The 27,997-nt window shown below is 43.2% G+C and overlaps 1 protein-coding gene across 4 annotated transcripts; it reads right to left on the bottom strand.

Annotated features, from left to right (window-relative positions):
- Nucleotides 1-642: 642 nt before the first annotated feature.
- Nucleotides 643-27,871, bottom strand: SMPX (small muscle protein X-linked). Of its 4 annotated transcripts, none has more exons than XM_019809892.1 (4): nt 27,842-27,871; nt 17,713-17,770; nt 5,373-5,459; nt 643-804 (listed from the first exon to the last, which is right to left on the bottom strand). In XM_019809892.1, the coding sequence occupies exons 2-4, from the start codon at nt 17,749-17,751 to the stop codon at nt 670-672; spliced, it is 261 nt and encodes an 86-aa protein (XP_019665451.1). In that variant the 5' UTR covers nt 17,752-17,770; nt 27,842-27,871; the 3' UTR covers nt 643-669. The 4 variants fall into 4 exon arrangements, with proteins under 4 accessions (XP_019665451.1, XP_011234836.1, XP_019665457.1 ...); XM_011236534.3 differs by lacking the exon at nt 27,842-27,871 and adding an exon at nt 21,403-21,737; XM_019809898.2 differs by lacking the exon at nt 27,842-27,871 and adding an exon at nt 20,353-20,376.
- Nucleotides 27,872-27,997: the final 126 nt, after the last annotated feature.

Raw genomic sequence — 27,997 nt, forward strand, 5'->3', positions numbered from 1 at the left:
ATTCACACATGTCAGGTCTGCAGATGGAGGTCAGGGCCGAGCCCTCACCAGAGGGTCATCATTGAACAGATCCAATAACAATGAAAATAAGGTCACAGGTCCTGCCTGCACTGCCTCCTCGGGAGGGTGGCAGGTACAGTTTTGAGCCTGCCCTTCCCTCGTGCACATTCTGAGTCATCACTGGGTCCCCATGGTCTGCTTTGCACATACCCGGGTTACTCATCTCAAGGCCTGAACCGGTCTCTACCCCCTTTACCTTCCAAACCTCCTCAGCACCTTGCTCCGATGAGCCTCTCCTCAGAACTAGCTCATCACTCTTCCTGGCATCTGGGTGAGGAACCCCAAGATCAAAAGCTCCTCAGGGCCCCCTCCCAAGCATCTTCCTTCTCCCAACCCTGTCCTCCCTCAACTAAGAAAGTGAGCAGAAAGGAGTTGGCAGGCAAACATCCTCAATGGCTCTCTGGCTGGTTATGAAATACGATAGGCCCCAAAGCTCAGCTTTACCAGAAAACCTTCGCACCAGAAAAACTGGTCCAAACAAAAGGCCCTGGTACTTAATGAATGCTTCTGTAATTCCAGACTCCTTCTGTGGAAGACTTCCTTAATCCACTTTATAGCAGTCTTTTTAAGTGGAAGGAAATAATTTTTCACTCACCTTCTTTCTTCCAACTACTGCTCAGCTTTGGGGACATACTTCAGTTCACTTTTAATATTCTGGATCTCTGAAAGATTGACTGCAGGTCCCAGAAGTCTCTTTGCTCCTGGCATTGGCTTCTTCTCCTCATCCGAGGTGGGAGGAACACCCTGAAGAGAAAGAAAAGAAAGAAGGGATCAGCTCGCTGAAAAAGGCATTTGGTCTCTGTCAAAGTGTAATTCTAGCTGCGTCACTTGTTCCTGTGCTACTGAGACACCCTCAGAGCTTCCAGAAGATCCCTGAAATTTGTAGACAAATATGGAAGAAAATTGGAAGAAGAAAACAGGTAATCTCCACATGACTTAGAAAACACAAGACTAGTCAACATCTGATAACTAAAAAAATTAGACTAGTTAGGATTTGTGATTCCAAGAGAAGCACCTTCTGAGAGAATTTAATCTGGGGTCTTATAATCCTAATATGGCTGAACAGCAGAGATTTGTAGAATGTTGGTGCACAGTTGGCTCTAACAGTGACTAAGTCCAGAAGCTTAATTTTTTTTTTGTTTGGGGTGCAATAGCTGCCAGCCTTATGTGCCAACATCTCCAGGAAGCATAAACAAACTGATATTGACATAAGCAAAACCTTCTTGAATGTGGGTGGCATGAGATGGAGCAACAGAGGAGGCCCAGTTCTCCCTCCCAGCTTTGGGAACGATTTTCAATTTCCTATTATTGAATGTTTTCATACTGTTGCAGCTTTAGGGCAGGAGCACATCCTATACCTTTTTTATGATTCCTCAAATGCCTGGTACAGACGTGCGCTCTTGTCCGTTGTTGTTTAGCTGATTAATGCCAAGAATGTACCATAATGACAAATATATGCCTCTGTGTATATACGCCAAACATACACATTAACACTGACTATAACACAACGGGATCAGTTGCTGTGTGTGGCTCTTAGAACTCCCGAGTCATTACTACAGAAGAAAGTTGCTTGTTAGCTCATTCCTCCTCTGCTAGAGGTGGGGATCATACTCTCTGGCCCCAGGAGGAAGGTGTTGGAGGAACATTTGATCACCGTGGCAGCCACAAGAGCACGCCTCTCCGATCGGTTTTCTCCCGGGAGGGTAATGAAATGACTGGCCCCAGCTGCTTCGCCCTGCAACCCGCCCATCACCGCGCTGAGGTCACATTTCCCACGGCTGCTTGTGCCCAATGACTGAGTGTCACAGGATCCTAAGGCCAGCCCGTTCCTGGGAGACAAAAGACTCCTGGGGAGGAACTTCGGCTAAAGAATTTTCCTTAGAACAGCAGTGAGGTCTAAGAGGTTTCACCCCGACCTTCTGTCCCACTCTTCTTCACCCACATCACCCGTCTAGCCACCCTCCCATTCTTCCTTACATGTGGTTTCACCAATAAATATTCTGCATGTCTAAGCCCATCACTGTGCCAGCTTTTTGGAGTACCCAAACTAACACAGTCACAGCATGGGACTGGCAGGGCTTCATGTGCTCAGCCAACAACTGGGTGAACCAATACATTTCTGGGGAAAAGAAGGAAGAAACCACACATTTGCCTCTGGTTCAAGCCCTAAGCCCATACTCGTTGCCAGCCTAACCAGGCAGACCCATGACTTGGGCATGAAAGCTAATGCTGGGCTTTGCTCCCATCTGGCCTCTATGTCTAGTTCTCGAACTGTCTAGAACCTAAAGGAAAAGGGAAGAAACTGTTCAAGATTCCTAGCCTCTAACCAATTATTTGGTAGGCATGTCCTTTATAGAATTGCCTGTTTGAGTAGTGAGTAGAAATATAAAATATTGAGGTGCTGTTCTTCTACTAAGGGCTAATGGTTTTTCCTATAGTCATTTTGTTTGAATCTCAGCACAGGGGCGCCTGGGTGGCTCAGTCGTTAAGCATCTGCCTTCGGCTTAGGGCATGATCCCAGCGTTCTGGGATTGAGCCCCACATCGGGCTCCTCTGCTGGGAGCCTGCTTCTTCCTCTCCCACTCCCCGGCACAGCACTGATGAAAGAGCTAACGTGTCTCCCACACAAAATGATAAAGTAATTCAGTGTAGACTGTACCTGTTGTAAATATCTGGAAAATATTGTTTCCTCAGGCCAACGTACAGAGCCATAGGATAGGCTTCCTTTTATCACGCACACACATTCATCATTTATAAATGCAGATTTAGAAGCCATCATTAAAACTATTAAATATCCACTTGGAGGACCAGGTATTTGAAAATGTTCTTTTCTAGGCTTTTAGAAAGAGGTTTGAAACAAGGCTATAAATTGGGTTTTTTTTTTAATATGTGTAGCAATGAAATGAAGAATGTTTCCTCACTTATGAATGTTCCCATGGTTGTTAGGTGGGTAGATCTTAATAAGGAAGCATGAAGAAGAAAAATGTTTCTAATTCCTTCTGTTAAGTTCCTGGGTACGTCACATTCACTGTGTTTGTAATATCAAAATATGCTATTTTGGCACATTGACTGCATAAAGCCAATGTGTGTAGTCATGCGTCTATGTGCAAAGACTTATTAGGGAACATACACGGATAGAGGATGATAATATTTAATATTAGGCCCTTTCAAGTTATTAAAACCTCAATACACTTAAGACTTTCAGCACTTGATTTGACATGGTCACATACTGGAAATATATAACCACTGGAAATTGTAAGTGGATATATTCAATAAGTAGACATGACATTGACTCAGGAAGAGGTTAATGGTGGGCCATATTCTTAACTGCATCTTCTCTCATCTTTTTAAAAAATGGGAATTGGATCCCATTTCTTCTAAAATGTATTGTAAGAATTAGAATAAATACAGGCATGAGTAAGCAGGGCTCCAGATGGCTCCATTTGACAAATACATAGTACTTCTTTTTTCTTCTGTATGTAGATATTTGAATTGAAAAGGGACATGGAAGACATTCTTTGATTGAAATAAAGAGAGCTCGAGAAAGGGCTTATCAGCCCCAGCACCTTTATCAGTTTCAGGAATGGCTGTTGTCAAGGGAAACATTCCCCTGAGGGGTGACAGAGCATTTGTAAAATTTGGCAAAATGGTGAACTATTTTCCAGCTATCTTGCCTTCATCTCCCCCTTTTCTACCAGACACCCTATTGAGTTTTCCCGGAACCTCACCTCTGTGGAGTGATACAGTCCGCTGTGCTCGTTCGTGGTCACACACTGAGGACTTAGTAATAACAGCAAACACTTACACTGCTAGCTGTTCTAAGTTACACATGTTAACTCATTTAATCCTCACACCAGCCCTATAAATCTGCTAGTATTATCCCCATTTTTTAGCTAAGGAAACTGAGGCCCGAGGCAGGGAGGGAAGGAGTAAGAAACTTGCCCCTGGCCTCACAGCTAGGAAGGAGTGGGACTGGAATTAAATAGTGTGTTTGCATCTTGTGAAGGGACAAGGTGGAGAGGGAAATAACAGAAAGTCCCAACATGCTATTTTCTGGCTTAATAATGATAGAATTACAGTCAAAAGAGAGACTTGGGAGGTAGAGTGGAGGCTTGTCAATACCCTTCAAGTCACTTCAAGCAAGCAGCTGCCTTGTCTTACCTAAAAGATGGGCCCTGCTTGTAAGGACTTGGCTGTAAGGCCTCTGTGTCAAGCACATGCCAAACTCTGTCTGCGCTGAGCACACGGATGCCGTGCCCCAGCTCCGTGAGCAGAGCAAAGGGCTCCCAGAGACCCAGCCAGAGCTCACAGGCCTTGTCAGATGGCCACAGGCTGATCCTGGCTTCCTGCTGGGGTACATCCTCTTCATATATGAGATGGTGTCAGGATTGAGATGGGAGAGCTACCGGCTGTGATCAAGGTGGCCTGTTGTGCTCAGGGATATGTTATGATCTCCATTTTATACAGTGATTATCTTAATGCAAGGCTAGGCAACAAATCCTGAAACTAGGTACATAAGCAATTCCAGGTTTGCAAACAAGATAATTTTTTTCAGAATCGGACCTTCCAGGTTTCATCAGAAAAGTCACAGTTGGTGAAGGAATGCAGACATTTGGGGGGTGGGTTGTCTATTTAATGCACTTACTCATTTTAGCCTCCATTTCAGCCATATGGGCAGTCTGAATTTGGAGGAGAGGTAAAAATTTGCAGGAAAAGAAGACAGAAATTGATCGGCTCCTTTGCAAAGTCCTCTTTTCAAAGGAAATACCCAGAGATTGGGGCTTTTTGTTTGAATCCACAAGTAATTTAATGTGCTTATTACCTGAGTTCCCACTGGGGTTTGTCACTCATCAGAAGCTATACTAAAGACATCCTGCTCAGTTCAGTATAAGCTCCAAGGGAAACCTTACTGAGCTAGTGACTGTTGAGAGACCAAGAGCATGTGAGAGCTATTCTCCCCCCCTCCCCCGCACCACCACACACACTCATACACACACACACACACACACACACACACTCTCTCTCTCTCTCTCACTCAATCAATCAACAAACTACATGTCAAACTCAGCATCTTTAAGTAACTGTGCCAGGCACTTAAAGAGCTGAAGGGAAGGGAGGAACAGTGTGTTTCATGGCTAAGTGACCAAGACAGTCAAAGAAACGTGTATACTATGTGGTGACTCCTTGACCCATGTCCATTCATGCCTTCCTTGTCCTGGGGAGCCGACCCTCACCTTGCCTTTGCCCCCCCTCTAGTCAGGAGTCTGGAGGGGAAAGACAGGGCTGAACTCTGCCAGCTAAGTTTTCCTCACCTCCTCTGTTTCCGGAGTACACTCTTTTCTTCTGGGAGGTTGCCCAGCTCCCGGACGAAAGGCTCCCATTGGGATGTTGATATTTGCCTAAAAGAAAAAAGCAGGAAAGATTTTGCTCTAAAAGGGTATAAACTTGCAATGACACGCAGAGACCATAATCATTACAAGGAAAAACGCTCTGAAAAGTACATCTTTAAAGCTTTTTACCTCAAGAAAATTGTCATAATGACAGGACAAAAATATGCAAAGGAAAATTTGATTTCCATTTATTACAAATTTCTGGAACTCATAGCTGCATTGTCCACAATAGCCAAATCATGGAAGGAGCCGAGATGCCCTTCAACAGATGACTGGATTAAGAAGCTGTGGTCCATATATACAATGGAATATTACTCAGCTATCAGAAAGAACGAATTCTCAACATTTGCTGCAACATGGACGGCACTGGAGGAGATAATGCTAAGTGAAATAAGTCAAGCAGAGAAAGACAATTATCATATGATTTCTCTCATCTATGGAACATAAGAACTAGGATGATCGGTAGGGGAAGAAAGGGATAAAGAAAAGGGGGGTAATCAGAAGGGGGAATGAAACATGAGAGACTATGGACTATGAGAAACAAAATGAAGACTTCAGAGGGGAGGGGGTGGGGGAATGGGATAGACTGGTGATGGGTAGTAAGGAGGGCACGTATTGCATGGTGCACTGGGTGTTATACGCAACTAATGAAGCATCAAACTTTACATCGGAATCTGGGGATGTACTGTATGGTGATTAACATAATATAATAAAAAAAATTAAAAAAAAATTCTGGAACTCATCCTTAGGTCTGTGCAGTGATTTCACAATTCCCTGTTGGATAGAAGAATTTCAAGACAGTTTGTTCTGGCTGTTGCCCTCCTATGGTGCTTAATATTTTCCTCTCCCTCAGATGAGGAAGGAACACATAGTGATAGGAAAGGAGGAAACATCATCCAAAGAAGCCATCCCACACCTTAGCCCTCCTTCAGCTTCTTTCAGATTCACCCTAGGAGAGCTGCATTCACACTTCCTAAACCACCTGTTCCTTTCTATAATGTCCTATGACTGTTCCAGCACTTCCTGATGTCTCTCCATAATTGACACTCCTCTGCCTTCTCCCCAACACACCACTGTGTGGGTCAGTGTGTAAGGAGAGAGCTGGAAAGTCAAGTTCATTGGTGTCACACTTCATAGATTCTTGTTCTTTATTAAGATAACATGTGGGGTGACTGCTTGTACCCCCTCTCTCTCTCTGACAAATAAATAAATAAAAATATTTTTTTAAAAAAAGCACAGATTCTTTAAAAAAATTTTTTGGGGGGCGCCTGGGTGGCACAGCAGTTAAGCGTCTGCCTTCGGCTCAGGGTGTGATCCCGGCGTTATGGGATCGAGCCCCACATCAGACTCCTCTGCTGTGAGCCTGCTTCTTCCTCTCCCACTCCCCCCTGCTTGTGTTCCCTCTCTCGCTGGCTGTCTCTATCTCTGTAGAATAAATAAATAAAATCTTTAAAAAATAATTTTAAAAATTTAAAAAAAATTTTTTTAAGGATCACCTGGGTGGCTCTGTTGGTTAAGCATCTGACTAGTTGTAGGCTCAGATCATGGTTTCAGGGTCATGAGATCGAGCCCCACATCAGGCTCTGTGCTGGTAGTAGAGCCTGCTTAATATTCTCTCTCTCCCTCTGCTCCTCCCCACCCCCAACCGTGCTCTCTCTTAAAAAAAAAAAAAACTAACAAACAAAAGCGTTTTTTTAAGGTAGGAGGTAATTTTTCCACTTAAGATGAAGTGTTGCCTTATGAGTAATTGGATATGTGGACTTGAAAAGTTGAAATTGCACTTTGATGTTATGCATGAAAATGATGCCTGAGCAAAGGGGACAAAACATTTTACGACCTTATGATATAGTTTGGACAATTTTGGTGCCACATGAAACAAAATTATTAGGAACTGTAGTAAGGTCCATTTGGAACTGCCTGATAGGAGCTCTGTTGCCAGGGGAATGTTTAACTCAAGACACAGGAAATATCCAGGGTCCATGTCCATCTGCAACACTGCAGATCTGTGTTCTCCCAAAAGCAGGGAGTGATCCTAGGGTCTTTCAGACTCCCTTTCCTACTAGAATAATGCTGATCCCACAGAAAGGAAACAGATCCAAAGTGCTCATGGAGGGTATCAAAAGAGGTACATCTCCATTCCTAGAGCTAACAAGCCAAGAGTATTTTTATCAGTGTGTACTATATATGCCAAAATACAAGTGCAGCACAATTTTAGAGGGAGGCATTTTGGAAAGTCTAAGGCTGAGCCTTTTATGCTATTCCTCTGCTTCATGGAGATATCAGGTGGCCTAGAGTGGGAGGAAGGAGGGGCATAAGGCAAGGGGGAAAATATGTCTTATATGGTAGCAAATATGGTAGCATACTTCATGAATTTCAAGATGCACCTCTTTTAATATCTCTGAAATCAAAATGTGTCTTATAACCAGTGGTTTCTTAAATTTTTAATTGGCACATTTGTTTTATTTTTTAGCAGGACATAACATAATGGCATTTTACAACTGGCAGTATCTTAGACTGTATGAAATATCATTAGGGTCCTGAAATAAGATGAAAACCGTGTAAATAAGACCCACAAACGATTATCTATATTGAAGCAATAACTATCTCCATTGCTACAGTTTGATTGGAAAAGGGGGAAAAGTAGATATAGGAACTTTGGGGAGAAGGTTAACTGGCTAAAAGTTTAATTAGATCATCACTACCCTGACCCATTTATTAAGCATGTACAGAAGGCATCTTCCTAATGGTGAGTTGAAGTTCACATAGAGTTTCTGAAAGACTTGATTGCTAAACTAACTTATTTGATGAGGTGTGCATGCTCTATAGTGGGTTGTCGCTTTCAGTTAAGGAACCCATAAGATCATCCAGGATAATGTATTCAGTAAAGCACATGCTATGGGAATACCACCTTTTCTTGCTCAGAGTTTAATTTTAGCAACGCGTGTCGCCTCTCCACGGTAAACGGGTGGCTTCTGCTAGTGCAAAGAGCCCGGTGCTAGGACTTGTTACAGATTCATGTCCTTGAAAAAGTGTCAACCGTTCTGGGTCTCATCTTTCCCGTTCATAATATGAATATTAGGCTTTGTCAGTGGTTGTCAAACCTTTCAGCTATGGAACCCTTCCTTCAAGTAAAGTGTTGTGAGAACATCTAAAATGCAAACTAGGTGGAGGTAGAGGTAGAGCTGCTCTGGCTAAGGCGGGAGGGAGTGCGGAACCCCATCTGCTTCCCCCAAACCCTGGGCCATAAGCAGTTCCTTCCAGCGGGGCGGGGGGGTGCCCAATCTGACAACCATTGAAAGAGATCATCCTTAAATGGATGAGTATTGACATGTATTTAAAATGTTCATTCTTCCCATTGTTAGGTTGTCTGTAATTTACTTTCAACTAGCATAGACCGCGTGATATTTTATATGTTCAGGTTGGTTTAAACTGCAGCTCTAGAGAATTCTACTACTCTAAGTGGGAGTTTATCCTCATAGCGTGGTGAGTGGGTGGTAAAATATCACTAAGACCACATTCCCATGGTTGCTACTCCAAGTCGTTCTTTTAGCCATCTGTCCACTAACACCTGAGGTTTTGATGTTTGAACAAATGTCAAAAATAGGGGAAATAATGGCATGAGCATTAGAAATGGCTCTTGTTGAAGAAATCAGAGGAGGTTAGGGTATGTAGATTGGTTGGAATGTTTTGGAGACAATCCCTCCCCTGTGCTGAACAGAGTCTAAGAATCTGAAAGCCTATAGATTTGCATCTTCAGAGACTGAGCTCGAGGAGGGATCCCTAAATGGGCCTGTCTCCAGCCATTAATAATGAGGATTTCCAGCTGGGTGCTGCCAACAAGGGGCACAGAATCCCCACCTGCCTCATGTGAGCCTTTTATGTGAGGTGACAGTCACTTCGAGCACTTAAGGAAACAAGAGCTGAGGCTTCCTGGAGCTCACAGACAGCCTGCGTAGACGGTTTTGTGCCGGCTTGCTAACGAATGTGTGTTTAACAAACGTCTGTACATGTGGCAGAGTTGGGTTGAGACTGGCTTTCATCTTAACCCAGTGCGAGGTTGGGGATAGTAACTACTCCCCCGGCCATTCATCACGTGCTACCTTAGCCACCCCCAAACCCTGATTCAGCCTAGGTCCTACATCCTCACAACAAACTGCTGAGGAAAAAAAACTGAGCCTCGAAGGTAGATGTCACACAAAGAGTTCGAGGAAAAGCCAGGATTCCAAATCGCAGCTGCCTGACCTTAGGGACAGAGCTTTTCACTCTGTCAAGCCCTCTCCAAAGAGCTTTTTACTTGACCAAAGTGAGGTCTAACCACTCTAAAATGCTCCAAACTGGCACAAAAATTACAGGCTTACACTTTGAGAATGGCCTTGGACAAGGGGCACACTAAATGGATAATTCCAAAATAGGTGTCAAAGAAAAGCCACATTGAAAAATGAGCCATTAACTCACTGACTTGATGCTTTTTCATCTTTAAGGCATCACTCAAGAAACCAGGAACCTAAATGGATTTTTTGACAGCAAATATTGACAGGATCCAAAGCAGCCCAAGAATGTGTCAAATATCTAGTCATTAATGTGCACCTGAAGGGAGTGTCAGAAGAGTGCTTTGTAAATGATTAGAGACGTTTCATTAATATAATTGTAGGGTGGTGATATTTGAGTGACAAATTATAGACTAAATTATAGCCATAAGAGAAATTCCTTATAACTTGAATTTGATAGAAATACATAGACCTTAGCTCTCTTTTTTATTCTACGGCCAGAGAATTGTGTCATATTCTTGTTTTTCACTGACTCACTGTGTTAGAACGCAAATAAAACACCTTTCAATAATTCATTTTTCCATCTGCAAATTGGGTATGGTATTCACTATTCTAAAAGAATTTTGCATATAAGGTACATTTTTATGAAAGAAAATGGAGTCAGTCCAGGTCACTGATGTTAGACTTTCTCTGTGTTGAGGTGACTCCCTATCATTGATTTTATTAGACTTTTTCTAGGTTTGTTTATTCTATAAGGTTGGACTTCTTCCTTCTCTTTATGACTCTGTATAAATGCACAGGAGACAAGCTTTTGTTTTTCCCTTTCATAACACATTCCCTTGGATTTCTTTTCCTTCCTTGAGTTTTATTCATCTTAGATATTTTTAAATATGCCCCTGACGCAACAAGCCCAGTGCATCGCTTTCCCAAGCTACACATAATTTGTTACAGCCTCAAAGTTGGGAATGGAAAAAAAATCTACTAGATCATCTTTTGCCAGAACAGGATACAGTTCCCTGATAATGGACCTATCTGATGTGAAATGAATACTACACTTGATCTCACCAGGTGAAGAAAAGTAGAAAGAATTCCCTGTAAGTTAATTCCACTACTCCCTTAATTATTTGTATTGTTCTCCTGCTTGGCTCCAGGCTTTGAGCCCGAGGATTCTGGAAACAATATGCCCTCCACAGCCACTCCTGTGTGACTTACAATGGAGTGACATCTTCTTTCCCCAGTGGGTTGGATTCTGATAGCTGCCCACCGCAGGCTACCTTCAATCCCTATCCAGTTTGCTTTCCATAGGCAGTGTTCTCTCTCTCTCCCTCCCTGTCCTCCTAGTTGGTGCCCACTCTGTCTCTTCTTTTAGTGTTGACACTTTTGGAGTTTCCTCCCATTGCATATTTGTTTCAGATAACCCCACCACCACACACACACACACACACACACACACACACACACACACTGATTTTATCTTCAGTTTTCAAAGGCCTCCAGCCGCTCCTGCCAGAATCTATAGCTGCCACCACCCATGCCATCCTCCCAGGCCACAGGCAGAGGAAACCCTACAGGGTTGCATTTTGAAGTATTTCTTTCTGCACTTTCCTATTCTTAGTGTCCTAAACCTTCTCTGAATGGAGCAGGACATGACCTTTTGAGATTTCTAGCATCTTCATAGAAGACTTTCAGAAAGAGGTTCCTCAATAACTAATTAGAAAATGAGATTATTTGATTTGTTAGCCTAAATTAAGAGAGACAGATGAACCTAACAACTAAAATACAGTCCAACCTATTTTAAAATACAATTCTATATCACTAGAATTTAACTTCTTTGTCTTTAGGGATTCTCGAAATCTGGAAAGGATTCAGAACATACACAACTCACCCTCTCAACACAATCTTGAAAAATTCCCACTCAGCCACTGTCCATCACCCAGGGTGTTTCATACTGAAAGGCTTTCTTCTCTCTCTCTCTCTCTCTCTCTCTCTCTCTGTTCTCATCACTTTGCTCTTTTCAGTAATTTCCTGAATGACTCAACTGTAGTCTTGTTACCCAGGGAAAAGCAGATTTCAAGAATGCATTATGGCTATTAAGATAATGTGTACAATTGGTTGAGGGCAGGCCATATATCTGAGGTATTTGTAAAGGTCAGCCTCAAAAAATTACGTCTTTTCGCCAACATATAGACTACTCGCTTCATGTTACCAATATGGGGCCCTGGTCAGAGCAGCAAAGATTATCAGCTGAAGGTAGCACTGAAACCCTTCTAGAGTCAGTCTGTTAACATTCAACTGCTGGCTACATGTTAAAGAAACCAGGGTTAGAAATGATAAACACTGTATTATAGTAGTTTACATAAGAAAGAAGCAGTAGATCCATGATCAAAGAAAAGGCCTTGACTCTACATTAAAACAAGTGGCAAATGAAAGTTCATTTTTAATTTTTAAACTTTTTAAAAAGATTTTATTTATTTACTTGACAGAGACAGCCAGCGAGAGAGGAAACGCAAGCAGGGAGAGTGGGAGAGAAAGAAGCAGGCTTCCAGCATAGGAGCCTGATGCGGGGCTCGATCCCAGGACTCTGGGATCACGCCCTGAGCCGAAGGCAGACGCTTAATGACTGCGCCACCCAGGTGCCCCTTACTTTTTAAATTTAAATAAGATATTAAAAGAAGGTATGTATCATTAAATTATTTTTAGCTTTAACGAATGTATTTGGTTAAGTGGTCAAACATGGGTAGTGATAGTTAATTCCTTTGTGCCAAGGATCGTCATGTATCTGGCAACCTTTTTAAACTAGAAATCTGTTCTGTTCTACACATGGATTGGGTAGCGATGGACAAGTTCCCATAAGAGACCACACACTAACGATGCAGGGTTCATGTAACCATTCCTTTAAAATGTATAATAAGGGATGCCTGGGTGGCTCAGTCAATTATGCATCTGCCTTTGGCTCAGATCATGATCTCAGGGTTCTGGGATCGAGTCCCTCATGCGGCTCCTTGCTCTGCGGGGAGCCTGCTTCTCCCTCTGCCTGCCGCTCCCCCTGCTTGTGCTCTCTCTCAAATAAATAAATAAAATCTTTAAAAAAAATAAGATGTATAGTAATAGGTTTAGTTTCTTTTTTTTTTAAAGATTTTATTTATTTATTCAACAGAGATAGAGACAGCCAGCGAGAGAGGGAACACAAGCAACGGGAGTGGGAGAGGAAGAAGCAGGCTCATAGCAGAGGAGCCTGATGTGGGGCTCGATCCCATAACGCCGGGATCACACCCTGAGCCGAAGGCAGACACTTAACCGCTGTGCCACCCAGGCGCCCCAGTAATAGGTTTAGTTTCACAAGCAGCTTGGTTAAGTGAATTAAGCAGAGAGGTGGTAATTCAGTGGCCATGGCTGTTTGTACTTTGAGACCATGCTTGTCACCAAGTCACTTTACTTTGTACTTTTCACTGCCAGCCAACTTAGTTTAAGATGACTTTAATCAGGGTGGGCTATTAGCTTCTTCCCTAAAATGCTGACACTCTTTTTAAATGTCACTTGAGCTCTTAAAAGGGAGGACCCAGCTTGGTACTTATGATTACCCGTTAGGCGGTCCACCCACTCCTCCATCCTCACTCTCTGTGCCAGGGTGGGGGTGGTAAGTAATGAGACTACAGAATGTTGCCGAGTGGTTCCACACATGGGCTTTGGGATCAGACAAGTGAGTGTTCAGGTCCTGACTCTCCTACTTACAAGCTGTGCGATCCTGGGCGAGTTGTTTCACTTCTCTAAACCTTTCATTATAATCCATGGAGCTCTCATTGCACTGAGCCAAGTACATAGTAAACCCTGAAGAAAGTGTAACTATTATTATCATCTAATAATGAACCTTCGAAGTTATTCTCAGGAAGTTCATAGATTATTAGAAGCTACACAGAGGCTTGAGGCCATATAATGCAGCACCTTCCCTTTGCAGATCATGGGGACCAGGGGGGTGAAATCACAGAGCAGAGCTAAGACTAGGGCACAGGGCTCTTTTCCATTCAACCATGAAGTTCTCAGATCTCATGAGAGAGGACAAATAATACTCAGCTCACTTTGGTCAACAGTGGAGAAAAAAGCCAGTGATGACCCAGAGAACATTGGCTCCGGGTGGGCTGAGGCCCTAGGGAGGCCCATGGTGGTTTCCAAAGTGGGTGTGTTCAGGAGGAAGGGGAAGGACGGGCAGGGGCTACCCATGGCCAGTGTCACTTGGTCTCATTAGAGGGACTTGCAGAGCAGATCACTGATGGGATTGGATTTCCCAGCAGCTCTAGCATTCCCCACCTGTCCTGTCAAATGCTTTCATCTGAAGGGATCAGCCCCACTATGCTGAGTGTGCTGATGTTACCTTGGTTGCAACTGCATCTCCATCAACAGTGTGGTTTAACAAGCAGCCTGGAAAGTACAGAATGAAGGCCAGTAAACTACGGCCCATGGACCCAATCCAACCTGCCACCTGTTTTTATAAATAAAGTTGCATTGGCACACAGCCACACTCGTTCATTTATGTATTGCCTATGTCTGCTTTTGTGCTATAATGGCAGAGTTGGGTAGTTAGAACAGAGACCCAATGATGTGCAAATCCTAAAATATTTACTATCTTGCCCTTTTTTAGGAAGATTTGCTGACATTTGGTATACAGCCTTATAGCTGCTTAGGAGACAAAGGCCCTGTCCAGGCAAAGGAAGAATCAACTTATTCCTTCAGGATATTTGTATGTCCCTGGCATAAATGTGATTTCATTAGTACAACTGAAAAAAAAGTTCGACTTAGAATCCCCTTACAATTCAAAGGCCACCTTTTCGATGCGGGTATGAAAGACATCTGTCCAAGTCCTCTAAGGGTAGGCCTACTTCTTGGCCTCCCTGTCAACCTGGGCCATGGCGGGGATGGAACCAGTTGAAGAGAAACCAAGGCCATTCCATGCACTACTTGGACAGTTAGAAGAGCCATCTCTTAAGGAATTGTGTGCTATAAACCAGGCACTTGCCATTCATTATTTTATTCATTATAACAATCCTTTCAGGTAGTATGATTACACCATTTTACAGAAGGGTAAACTAAGGGTGAACTAAGGTCACCAAGTGAGTACCAGGCAGAGATTTGTAACCACGTGGCTCCACGTTGTCTGATGCACAGAGGTGCAGTAGTTCAACCATCTAAATGCCGAACGGTTTTTAAGTATAGCTGACGGCGGCGTAAGTTTGCTCAATCCAGACAAAATAGAGATCTAAGTCATTATTTTCTAGAAGTTTGCACTGCAAAGTACTATGTTGCAAAATACTCATTTGGAAGTTTCTGTATGTTTAGAAAACTCTGCCTACATCACCACTTTCTTGAAAATATACAGAGCCATTAGCAAGTTATGGACTCTGAGAAATCCTGCAGTAAAGATCCTATTCAGCTTCGCTGAATTTAGTGTTTCCCAAACACTTTATCACAGAACCGTTTAATTAACAAACGACATCCCATAAACTGATATTCCAAGAGACACACTTCGGGAACTGTTGAACTAGATGACGGTGATGATGGTGATGATGACAATGATGACCGATGAGTAACGATAACAGCTAATATTTATTAAGCAATTACAACAAGCCAGGCACTGGCCTAAGCATTCATGTGTACTAACTCATTTAACTCTCACAGCAACCCTATGAGACCAGTACTGTTATTAATTCCCCACTTGATAGATGAGAAAACCAAGGCACAAAGAGGATAAACAACTTGCCCAAAGTCACACAGCTAGTAAGGCCTGGAGATGACAAGCTCCTCAAACAGAGGGATCAGGGATCAATTCATCTTTGCATGGCCTGCACTTTGCACAGTGCCTGTCACAAATACCCAGGAAACGACAGTTGAACTGCATTGGTAATAAGATCCTAATAAAAAGCAGAAGCAACTAGAACATATTGAATAGGGCATTTAACATCTTTAAGTGGTATTTAAACAATGAGGGCCCTCCTCATCATTTGGGGTTTCTGTTTGTTCCACACATGACTCTACCCTAGATAATGTTACTACTATAAACCATTTTTTATAGTGTAACCATTGTCATATTTTATTTAATAGACCCTACTTTAGGTTAATGAAGAGATGATAGAAAAATATCAGATAGTGCAGATCCTATTTAGCCACGAGAAATAATACTTCATTTGAAGGTGCATTAAATTAGGCCTTTTGAGTGGCATAAAATATATTGAAAGAGGCAAAACCATATCCATAAGGAAGCACTCTATTGCCTTTGTTGGTAAAGTGGATGGAATTTTTTAAATGCAGTAAAATAACAGTTACTGAGAAGAGTCCATAGCAGGTTTTTAAATATTACAGACCTAAAAATATATCAAGGTCAAAATTAGTAGATAAAATACTGGTGAATTTTCGGTGTAGATTTGAGGGAAGCCAGAAAGCACTAAAGAAGAAAAATCAACACACTTTCAGCTTTAAAAGGAAGAGAAGCAAAGACAGCCTGAGGGAAGACTATGTTTTTGCGTCCTGCAAAATAAAAAGGAAATTTTATGTATAGCACTTTGGGAGCTTCGAATGCAGTGATTAAATGGTATTATTTCTCATCACATTAACAAAGAACATTCCTGAATGATAATTATTATGATAACAGTCGACACTTAATGAGGGCTTCCTGTGCTGTTTTAAGCAATTTGTATGTGTGGCTCTAGGACGTGAACACTGTTATCATCCCCATTTTACAGATGTGGAAAGAGAGGCAGAGAGATAAAATAATTTTCCCATGATTCCACACCAGTATGGATTAAGGATTCAAACTCCAGTAAAGAAGGCTCAAAGGCTCAAGGATGCCGCAGGTCTGGGAGGCAAAATAAATTCTACTACCAATGTCAAGGTATGTCAGAGACTCACTAGGTGGATGCAAAAGGGCCAAACGTGGCAATGTGGAGTTGGATCCTTGCCAATAGGCTCTTCCTTGGTAGTTCGTTCAATGACAAGTTTCCAGGGGTTGTAATACATCTTGCCACTTAAGAAGCCCATCTACTTAAGACTGTGCATTCATCTTGACAGGTGAAGATCTGTCCTTCCACCCACCTCTACCACTGGCGTGTGCTAGGATTTCTAACCCCACAAGCTGGCCACATGCACACCCCTCCAAAATACGGTCAGTCGCTTAAGTTTATGCTGTGATGGTACATCCAACCCCAAATATTCAGGAACTGTGCCCCATGTCCTGTGGCATTCAGAAAAGTCCAGGGGAAAAAGTTCAACCATTCCTTGAGAGGTAGCACAGATGACTCCATGTCGATGCAAGAGAAAGATGGAATTTTACGATAAAGCATCCTGCCTGGCATCACAATGTGGGAGCCATTTGAGAGTTAAACACAGAAACCTTACGAGAATAACAAATTAACTATGGAATAAAAACGAATACTGAAAGTTATCTTCATAATTGTATTTGTGCTCCAAAATGCCTGTTTCCCCCTCCCCTTTTTGGGGGGTGACTCTTAAGTCAGTTGAAGCAACCAGTTTATTTTCTGGGAAGGCATGAGGACATACAACAGCACCCAGACTTTACAGGATACATACCCAAGCCTTAAAGAAGGACACTTGACAAGAAAGGATATGTTCTAAACAGATGTGTCAACAAATTCAGTTAGATATAAAAGTGGAAAGTGAATTTTTAAATTTGTATCAATAAGCATTTCAAAAACATATACATCGAAAAACATATCAAAAAAACTAAACACTGCTATTTTGTAGACGGTCAATTAATTCTCATTCATAACTTTGTCTCACAATTCAGCACAGGTGAACAAAATCAGCTTCTCCCTCCTCAGTCGTACCTTCCCAGCTTCAGATCCTGTCTCATTTGTGCCCTAAGAGTCAGTCTTTTCTTGAAGTGAATTACCATGTTAGGGGTGAACAATTGCAAAAGGTCTGATTTATTAAGCAAACAGGCTAGGAGTCGCAGAGCTGATGTTAAAATGCAAATACGCCTTACTTACCTGGATGGTTCTGACATTGGAAACCGGCTGTTTCGACATATTCACAGGGTCTTAATCCCTGAAAAAAACAAGTGAGAAACTGTTAGAGGTGGCGGCATTCAGATTCTCCGGCTTGATAAATTAGAACTTAACTCATGATTCAACTGGGCAGTCATCCCTTTCAGTGGCCCTATATTCTTTCAGTCTCAGTTTCTGAGGTTACTTAGAGACTCTCCTTCCCAATACCTTGGGGAGAGGGAACACTAGAGCGCCCGGATAAATCATTCAGGAGGAGAAACGCTGAGATGCCTCGCCCCTGATCGAATGATAGGCAATCAGAAACTTGAAAGGCCCTATCATCTCCTTGCCTGCCCTCCTGCCCCCACTGCGGAGCGCAGCAAAGCAAAGAGGTTGTGGGAATAAAACACCTTTGTTTGGGGCCTCGGAAGCTCTCCGCTTGAAATTGAACTTCTGATCTGAATGAGCTATTGCCAGGGCTGCGTGGCAGCCCGTTGGGAGCTCCTCCTTTCCATTGAACGCCCAAAGAGAAATGGCCTGGACAAAGATCTCACTACTGCGCCGCCCTCGGCTCGCAGTGCACGTGTATGTTCCACCGGGGGCCCTGGGAAACGCTGTGAGGACGGCGCCACATCTGCCCGCTCCGGGTGTCCGGGGCCCGGGCTCTGTAAACCGAGGCAGCCGCTTTGCTTTTAACGGAACAACCTCAGAAGGCCAATGAGGATTTACATGACTGTGTTGTTTCCCCAAGAGGTAGCAGGCTTCCTTCCCAAAGGACTTGTGCTTTCTTTCACATGGGGAGACCTGACTTAGAGGTGACTAGTGACCAAGGTTTGCTGGTGCAAGGGGGACGGAGAACACCCCAGCTCTGGCCTGTTATTGCACGTATAAATATTGTCATAGCTGGGTCTATGAAATGTTGACAGGCCCAACGGGAAAAGTTGAAAATTCAGCGAATGGAAACATGCTGCTATTTAAACCCAAACTGTAAAATGGGTGACTGACTTTCCTCAACTGCCTGGTGTAAATGCATGTGCTAACCTGTGAGCACATGAACAAAGGCAGCAGTGTGGGCGTTTGTGACCCATTCTGTGTCACGTGGCCCATGTCACTCAATATTTCTAGGCCCTTTTCCTCTTCCTTAAATTTTACCTGATTCTTAGGTTGTGGTGAGAATCAAAATGACATAATGTTACCAAAACTGCCTCGGGAACTCTAAAGGATGCAAATATTGATTGTTTCGTGGCCATTGTCCACAGCTCGTGACTTTTTAGTAATTTACTGACATACAGCTTCAAGTACAGAGTAAGAATTGAGGTAGTGACGATGCCCCTCAGCACTTGTACATATCAAAGATCTGAGAACTCTGACAAACATTGTTTTTGAGATCTTCAAAGTTGTAGGCTCTGTCATACAAAGTTAAGCAATTACATAATTTTTTAAAAATCTCTACTATATACAACTGTAAGTCTTTGGAGTCACACACATGAAAACAATGAGTTTTTTTTTAAGTTTCACCGGCATGTTTTGGTAATATATAGATATAGATAGCCTCCATCCAGAAGGGTCGAGGTAGAATTATTTTTGCTTTGGCTAAAAAGTTAAAAAGCAACAACAAATCGAACACCTAGGAATGCATTTTTCTCTATTATATGTTTCAGAAAGATTCTATCTTTCCCACAGTGTCAAAGAGTCAATGAAGGCTTTTTAATTTTCAGATGTAGGATACACAGTTCAATATCAAAAGGAAAAGCTTGGTAGTTTAATTTTTAATGTTTCTATTCCTCAAGAGCTATTAGAAAGCATGCAAAGCAGTAATTCTCACAGGACTTTAAACATCTCAGCATATAGTTTTCTCTGTGCATGTACAGCTACAGTTTAAGCAATAACACTTGGCAACTTACAAGAAGTTACTATACATCGATTTGAAATGTAGGAAGTAGGAAATTTCTTTTGTTACTACAAAAGCATGTTGAAATGTAAAAAAAAAATCAGGCAATGAATAATTGTGTTATTTATTTTGCATTGATTTTTTAAAAATTAGGCTGATTTCATTTTTCACTGAACTATTTGATCGCTTTGTTTTTTGTGGGCCTCTGAGCCTAAAGAACAGATAGACCGTAGGCCTCATCTCCTGTATAGTCTTGGTATGATCTCATTTGCATATGAATTCCTTCTGAACACATATGTCAATCTGCAATAGAAACATCTTTAGAAAGTTGATCAGATCCCAGCTCTCATTCCTTGCAAACAGGCTATATAACATTTGTGTAAATCCATCCTGCAGCCGTTCCCGCTGTCCTCATTATTCGCAGAGAAATCAGGGCAAAGCACACTGATGAATAAAAATAGACAGTGTTCCCTGGCTGTTTCCCTGGCCCTGCATTCACCTCCGTTAGGGATGCAGTGTAGAATGCACCTTCCTTCTTTATCTGCATGCCTCGTCCCGCGACCAAAAATGACAGCTATGTCGTAGATGCACAACTCTACTCACAGCTGACCACAGCTTTTCATCCAAAGAGGTACCCTTTAAAGTACTCTATTACTGTGTGTCCTGGTTCTGGCTAAAATCTGGAAACGTGGAAAGTTTGACAAGACTTCTATTGACTTTTACAAAGCCTATACTCTAATGGAAATGCTTACCGGCTTAGCAGAGTTGTGTTGGGTTTTCCTGGAAGATCTGCAAGTCGGTGGGGAACTTTAATGGCCTGTATGCTGAGTCATATACAGTATACCTCTGCTGGCTTTTTGATTGGGCACGACCTAATATCTGACTTCTAAATAAGACTCTTTCACTTACTAAAAATTTGTCAACATTAATATCACTAATTTAATAAGAAGGGATTCAGAGTAAAATAAATCAATATTTGGATGGAAGGGGCTTTGTTTGTTCTTTTTAAAGGTCTGTTAAATGGCTAAAGCTCAATCTCAAAGGGAATTATCTTCTGTCCTGCAGCTAAAAATAATTCCTGAGAAGGGTGTAGAAAGATGTTCAGCTGTCTGAACTGACTAACTCCTTATTCACTTTGCTTGAAATATGCCGAGAGGCAGAAGGCACTCATCGTTGCCGGGTCTCGGAACCTGGTGCCCACGCAGAGAGACAAGTGCTGCCCTCCACCCTGCTGGGTACAGGGAACACAGTGACCAAAGTGGGGCTTCTAAAAAGATGGTTTTGTCACGTTCATCGATCTGTGCGTTGATAAAACTTTATCATTGAGGCCAAGCCCGGTGCTGAGGGAGAGGGGAAAAGAATTTTAAACTTGTACTGGGTAACAATAATTTGCATTTAGGTAAATCAGAGAGCTAGCATGATAGCTTTCTTCTGCCGCAAATTCTCCTGATTATTTCTAGGCTTCCAGCCCGAATCGGTCTGCAGCTGACTGAGTGTAACCCTGGCCATAAGAATGAAAATAATGTTCAGGGTCACAGTCAGCCTATGTGGACGGTGGAAATTTTCTTAATGTCACAATCAGTGAAAGCTACTTTTAGTTCAATATTCTTTCAAATAGCCCCCCCCATACACACACAGTTTCTAAAACAGAATCAGCAACACCACCAATGAATAGTGAATTTACAAGGAAGCTACATCCACTAGTTACAAGCCTACAAAGTTATAAGTAGTCATTTTAAGTTAGGTATCAAGGAAATTTCCTTCAGAAAGCCCAGCTGCCCGAGCTGGGTCCTCCTGCTTACCTGCTCTACGTATTTGTTTACTGCCTAAAGAAAGTCCCAGGCAGCCAGGTGCAAGAATACGAGGCTCCTCAGAAGGTGGAAGGGACGCCTGGTGTTCTCTGAGCTGTGATCTCAATTCCGGTGCTTTGCATGTGGCTGAAATAGCTCAAGTGCTCCGTGCCTCACTCAGTACTGAGAGCTGCTCCCCGCTCGGGGCTGGAGGGAAACTCGGTTTAAGGCTAAGTGTTAAAGAGAATTCCTGTCATAGCTCACAGTTGTTCTTCCTAAATATAGAGTTTGATACAAGCCATATACTGGCTGCCTCCGTAAGGCTTGACCGTGCTGAAAGCAGGGCTCAAATGTCAGCCGGAAGGTGGCTACGGAATCTTACTGCCCTCCTAATCTTCCAGAAGATGCTGGCTGTGCTTTCTCACATGTTCTGAGGAGGCATGAGGAAGTTTGAAAAGTAGGAAAAGTTTCTATCTTTAGCATTATTACCTGGAGGCGAGGAGCGTTCAATAAAAATTAGAGAGAAGCAGCATGGCCCTGAGCTTCTTAGCAGGGGCAGTGACATCAAGCACTTTTTGAGTCCTAGCTTGGTCACTTAGGAGCTCTTAAAATTCTTTCATGATCAGCATTCAATAAATGCTCACCAAGGGGCGCCTGGGTGGCACAGCGGTTAAGTGTCTGCCTTCAGCTCAGGGCGTGATCCTGGCGTTATGGGATCGAGCCCCACATCAGGCTCCTCCGCTATGAGCCTGCTTCTTCCTCTCCCATTCCCCCTACTTGTGTTCCCTCTCTCGCTGGCTGTCTCTATCTCTGTTGAATAAATAAATTAAAAAAAATGCTCACCAAATGATGATAATTATCATATTATGTTGAACTAGAAGACATCACCCTTTTTGTAGGTCATAAATGGTCCCAGATCGTTCCACTCAAATGTGGTGCCAGGGCCGCGTCCTTGCTGTCTGCTCTACTGCCTCTACTGGTGACAACGACTTTGATCACAGAGCACAGGAGACAACAGCACAAAAAAAAAACAAAGAGGAAAGAGCTATTTTAAGTACGACAGGGGCCAGGACCAGGTATGAGGCAGAACACTCTTTAAACAGAGCACTGCCAAATCCTAAGGCATGTGCTCATTTTCTTTGTTTTGGTTTGGTTTGGGTTTTTGGCAGTTAAGGAGGGTTGTTTTTTTCTTTTTCCTGTGCTCATCATTTTTAACAGTGCTTTTATTAATCAATTCATTTACTTTGCTTCTTCAGTCTCAGAAACTATCTTTACATAGAAGTTCCCTTCAGCAGAAGGATCAGACAGAGTGAGCACACTTAGAATTCATCCATTGGATGAAGGTGACTCCATGTCTGAGTCCCTCACAGTGTGGTCAGCCACTGAACCACCACCAGCAACCATCTCCTCCCAGTCCTCTCGTTGCGTAAGGAAAAGAAATTCCGGTTCATATGAGCCCCTGAAGTCATGTTTCTGTTCCCTGCAGCTGAACACATTCCAAACTGAAGCAACTAGCTTGTTTTCGGGTTGGTGAAAAGAAAACCAACTTTCTGTAATTAGGAGGGCAGCAGATAATTGTGGTTCATGTCAGTTTGGAGCTCACTATTCAGTTCTATTCATGTGCTGCTTAAAAGAATCTTTAAAGTTCATGGGGCTCCTGGGTGGCACAGTCAGTTGAGCATCTGACTCTTGGCGGCTTCGGTTGTGAGATCGAGCCCCTGTGTCCAGCTCCACGCTCAGCATGCTCTGCTTGAGATTCTCTCTCCCTCTCCCTCTGCCCCTCCCACTCGTACGTACTCTCTCTCTAAAATAGATAAATAAATCTTTTTTCAAAAAAAAAGAATCTTTAAAGTTCAGTTTAAACATCATGCTTTGAGATGATCTGGCAGAAAATGAGTTATTTTTCACTGGGGAGAGAATATAGTGACCACCTTTGTATTTCCCCAGCTGTTTGGCTACTCTTATGTGTTCGGAGTTCTTCACCAGACAGTACGTGGCATCACTCCATGGACAGACAATAACAATGAGCCATTCTTGATTCCTTGCCCTGCAGTCAGCACATAAATTCTGCCACAGTCCTTTTGCCTTCCGTGACCCCTCAGTAGACAATGGTGTCATATACGTCAAGGAAAGGGCAATGCCTTGTACACCGGGCTGGCCCGACCTGTGTGTGGCTGCCTCTGTGGGAAGAACTTGAGGTGAGTGGCATTATCGGGTCTTCTTTGGTTATAAGTGACAGAAACTCGAAGAGAATTAGTGTAAGCCAAGAGGGGGTGTGGCCGACGCTGTTGATGCCTTTCTCAATATCACCTCTGCCTGCCTGAGTTTTCCTGCAGCTGTAGACAGTTCCCAGTACACTGTCAGCCTCACACCTCAAAAGCCTGAGTCTCTCTGCCTCTCTGCACCGGGGCTCTCTCCAACTCCAAGACAGGTCGCCTGCGTGCACTGCAGGCATGACCCGTAAGTGCCAGGGAGCAGACACCCTAGGGACAAACCTCAAGCAATGGGGATGGTGGTAAATGCCCCACCTCCCGTCCTCTGGTAGACTGATTCTTCGGTGTGGTCTACAGTTTCCCAGGGGTCCCAGCAGAATTGAGCCCCAGTGGCTCACAGCAGGAACCTGCTCACTAATATACCCTTTTGGCTTTCTCTTTTCCCTTTCTCACATCTCCACTCCCTCACTTGTGTTCCCTGGGGTCATCACCCAAATACACTGCCTACAGCCAAGTCCTTGTATCCATGTCTGGCTTTGAGACAATGCAAACCAAGACAAAGAGGTTCATTGGAAAAGTTTCATATTGTGGCAGGGGTGGTGGTGACCCTCAGAGATAACCAGAACCGAGAACTCAGACCTCCCTAGAGAGTGCCAAATCTATTTCTCCAACTCCAGTTTTTAAAATCCCAGAGTTCTGATTGCCCCCAGCCTAAGTCAATCACCCAACTGCTGGCCAGGGGCAAGGTCACCTAGCATAGAGGAGGCCACTGGGGTTCACATCTGCAGATGAGGTTCCTTCCAGAGAGGGGAGTAGCTGTGAGCTGAACAACTGGGGTCTCCCGGAAACGCCAAGAAGCCAAATGCTCGTCTTTGACCTCCTGCCACAGCCCCTTGCCATTTCTGCTACCATTGTCACTTCATCAGTTGAAGACCCCTACATAACAGAAGAAGCCCCAGGCACACACCAACACATAACTGGATTGGTGAGTGACAATTAACTGGAACAAGGGGATGGACACAACGTGAGTCCATTTCTCACTGGGGGGAACAACTGGAAGGAGAGGGAAAAGAAACAGTGTTTGAGTATGGGAAACAGTGCGGGCCACTGAGTGGACAGCTTGAGACCTTTGGGAATATTTCAGTGGAGGTCACCGAAGAGGCGCAGGGTGAGGGATTGTTGGCAAAAACAGAATTCACCTAAGTCATTCCTGCCTGCATGCCTTTATCTCTCGTCCAGTCCAGTCCAACAGCAGGAGGATCTCTAACACCTTAAGTCCATATAGCCCTCGCTGAGCTGCAAAGCATTTTCATTTGTGTTACTTTACCGAGTCCTCCCAAGAACTCCATGGGTTAAGTGGTATTATTCCAATTGTATAGGTCAGTAAGTCAAGGTTCAGAGTGTTAAAGCAGAGCCAGTTATCCCCAAGTTTCAACTCTCATATTTAGCTCTCTCCTATTATACCACAATGATTTCAAGGAAACACACTCACACGCAAAGCCCCACATAAGCACTATACACACAGTTATCAGTTAGGATGCATTGGCTGCAAGTAATGGAATAGCAGAGTAGCAGCAATTCAGTGAGTAAAGTCGTTTAGTCATCTCACAAGCCTAGCAACCTGAAGGGAAGTAGTTCCAGATTGGGCCAAAAATTTTATTAAGTCGAAAAGCCCCAGGCAATTTCTAGTTCTTTACTCTACTACTCTCAGCAAGTCAGTTTTTCATCCTCCTGTTTCTTACTTCCTGTTCCCAAGATGGCTGCCACAGCTCCAAAAATCAGGATCTTGCACTAGCATCCAAACGAGAAGGAACAGCAGGGATGGTGGGAAAAGAGGCTTTCCTCCTCTCAGGGAAGACACTCTCCCAGAAGCCCCAGCAGACTCCCCCTTATACTTCATTAGCTGGAACTAGATCTCATGGTTGCAAAGGAGAAATGAGAAATTCATTTTATAAATAAAAAAAGACCTCGAAAAATGTGAAGTCACATGACTAAGAAGTGTCTGTGTCAGAACCCTAATCTAGGTCTTTAGTCTCCGAATTCCAGAGGTTTCTGCTTATTCTTCTATATGCAAGCCAGCAGACAAAGCCAGGCTGCCTAAATAAATAAATAAATAAATAAATAAATAAATAAATAAATAAAGCAAGCCAGGCTGCTCATTCCATTGTCCCACCCCTGAATGCCCTCATGGACTCTTATCATGTGTGCCAAATTACAGTCTTCTTTTGGGGTCCTCTTTGCTCAGTTCAACTCTATCATAGGTCTGCCTACAGTTTGGGCAAAGAGTAAAATAAACCATATTATGAAAAATTTTAAATGAATTAATAGATAACTATACCATTATGTATAGAGATGTAACCCCCCAAAGACTTTGTAGGCTGACAGAGAGAAGAAAATTAATAAATGAAGAATGATTAACTAGGAAGAAAGAAATATGAAAAAGAAACTACCTATGATCTAACACTTTATTTTGCCATAATGTTTACTTCTCTGTTGAATTTTAATTTTTGACACCGTTAACTATGAAAAATGCCAATGCTTGTTTTTAATCCAGGAAAGCAGGTGACAAGGTTTGTCCCCTGGGGTGCATGCTATGTAATGACTTCCTTTCTGTGATTTCTTGAGCCAAACCACTTCTCTCCTTAACCCCAGTCCTTCAAGGTGATGTAGCAGCCATGTTTATGACACTGTCCTTACTTCCATGAGTAGCCACAGACAGGAAAAAGCGTTTTTCCAAAAAGAAGTAATGTGCAGAGTTATAACTCTACCCACATGAAAAAATCTTTTACAGGGCACCTGGGTGGCTCAGTCGGTTAAGCGTCCGACTCTTGATTTCAGCTCAGATTGTGATCTCAGGGTGGTGGGATCCAGCTCTACATCCGGCTCCCAGATCATCAGGGAGTCTGCTTCTCTCGCTCTCTCTTCCCGCCCCCTTTGTCCCTCCTCCTGTGTGCGCATGCTCTCTTTTGCACTCTCTCTCTCTCTCTCAAATAAATAAATAAATAAATCTTTAAAAAAACTTTTACATAATTATGCAGAACAGTTTAGAATCTACTTGTCTGCTAACTTTTCATTTCAAAAAGGGACCTTTGTTTCACCTTTCATATGGCTCAACAGCTTTTTCCCCCAAAGTATTTTCCTTCCAGAAATAAAAGAGCTGTCTAGCCTCAGAAGTGAAATTCAGACCTCCATCTCCACAAACATGGTGTCGGTTTCTCTGTCCTCAAAGGAAATTGCTGGCATCCAACTCTCAGTCACTCCCAGCTGGGAGAATAAGATTCCATTCATTTATTCATACATTCATTTATCATTTATTTTATTAAGTGCTTACTATGATTCAGGCACTGTGCTAGATACTGAGGGTTTAAAAATAAGTAAGAAATAGTTCTGTGTTCTAGGAGCCTGTTCACCATGGTCTGGTGGAGGAGACAAGTAAATAACAACATGGTTATTAGATTTACGTGCTATCTTCAATCTGTTATAGGAATTCACAAGAAGGTTGCTCCAACTCTCCCATGGCACTGAAGGCTTCACAGAGAAGGACATGTTTACACTGAATGTCCTGAGTGTCTAGTAAATGCCCGCACTTTCTGTCCCCACCGTCACTGGTGAAAAGGGTGAATAAGCCTATGTTCTGGCCCTCAGAGCTTACAGTGGGGGAAAGAGGGTACAGACAAAGCTAAGCAAACAACTAAAGAAGATGATAATTTAAATCCTAGTAAGTGATATAAAGACAAACAAAAGGCTGAGGAAGAGGATAAGCTGGGGGAGGTGTGGCAGGAGCAGCATCTCTCCAAGAAGAAGTGAGATTGATAAGGCGAGAAAAGAATATTTCAGGCAGAGGGGACTGCATGTGCAAAGGCCCTGGGATAGGAAAGCATGTCCTCAGGACTCAAAGAAAAACAATGCAGCCCAAATGTAGAGAAGAACGGCATGAGGCAAGGTGAGAAAGGGAGGCAGAAGCTAGCAGGGCCTTTGGAGGCCATTTTGACAAGAGATGCTGGTTTTCTTCTAAGTGTAGTAGGAACCCTTAGAAGCAGTGGAGTTGCCTGATTTCAGCTTTGATCAGTTCACTGTCACTGCCATTGGAAAAAAGGACTGTACTAGAATGAGCAGGGAAGAAGGGAGAACCATTAGAAGGCTAGAGATGATGGTGCCCTGAACAAAGGCGTTGGCAGTGAAGATAAAGGCAAGAAGAGAGTTTCAAAGTGTATTTTAGTAATAAAGTCAAAACTAACCTTGCTGGGTCTCCTGGGTGGCTCAGTCGGTTAAGCGTCTGACTCTTGGTTTCGGCTCAGGTCGTGATCTCCAGGTCGTGGGATCCAGCGCCCGTCCGCTCTGTGCTCAGCAGGAGTCTGCTTCTCTCTGTCCCTCCCTCTACCCTCCCTCCGAAA

This window comes from Ailuropoda melanoleuca, chromosome X, assembly GCF_002007445.2.
Source record: "Ailuropoda melanoleuca isolate Jingjing chromosome X, ASM200744v2, whole genome shotgun sequence".
Lineage (NCBI taxonomy): Eukaryota > Metazoa > Chordata > Mammalia > Carnivora > Ursidae > Ailuropoda > Ailuropoda melanoleuca.

Coding starts and splice junctions, on each gene's coding strand:
- SMPX (XM_019809892.1), bottom strand. CDS start 17,751: ATGTCGAAACAGCCGGTTTCCAATGTCAGAACCATCCAG. Junction 5,460..17,712: donor CCAATGTCAGAACCATCCAG/GTAAGTAAGGCG, acceptor TTTTTCTTTTAG/GCAAATATCAACATCCCAAT. Junction 805..5,372: donor GTACTCCGGAAACAGAGGAG/GTGAGGAAAACT, acceptor CTTTCTCTTCAG/GGTGTTCCTCCCACCTCGGA.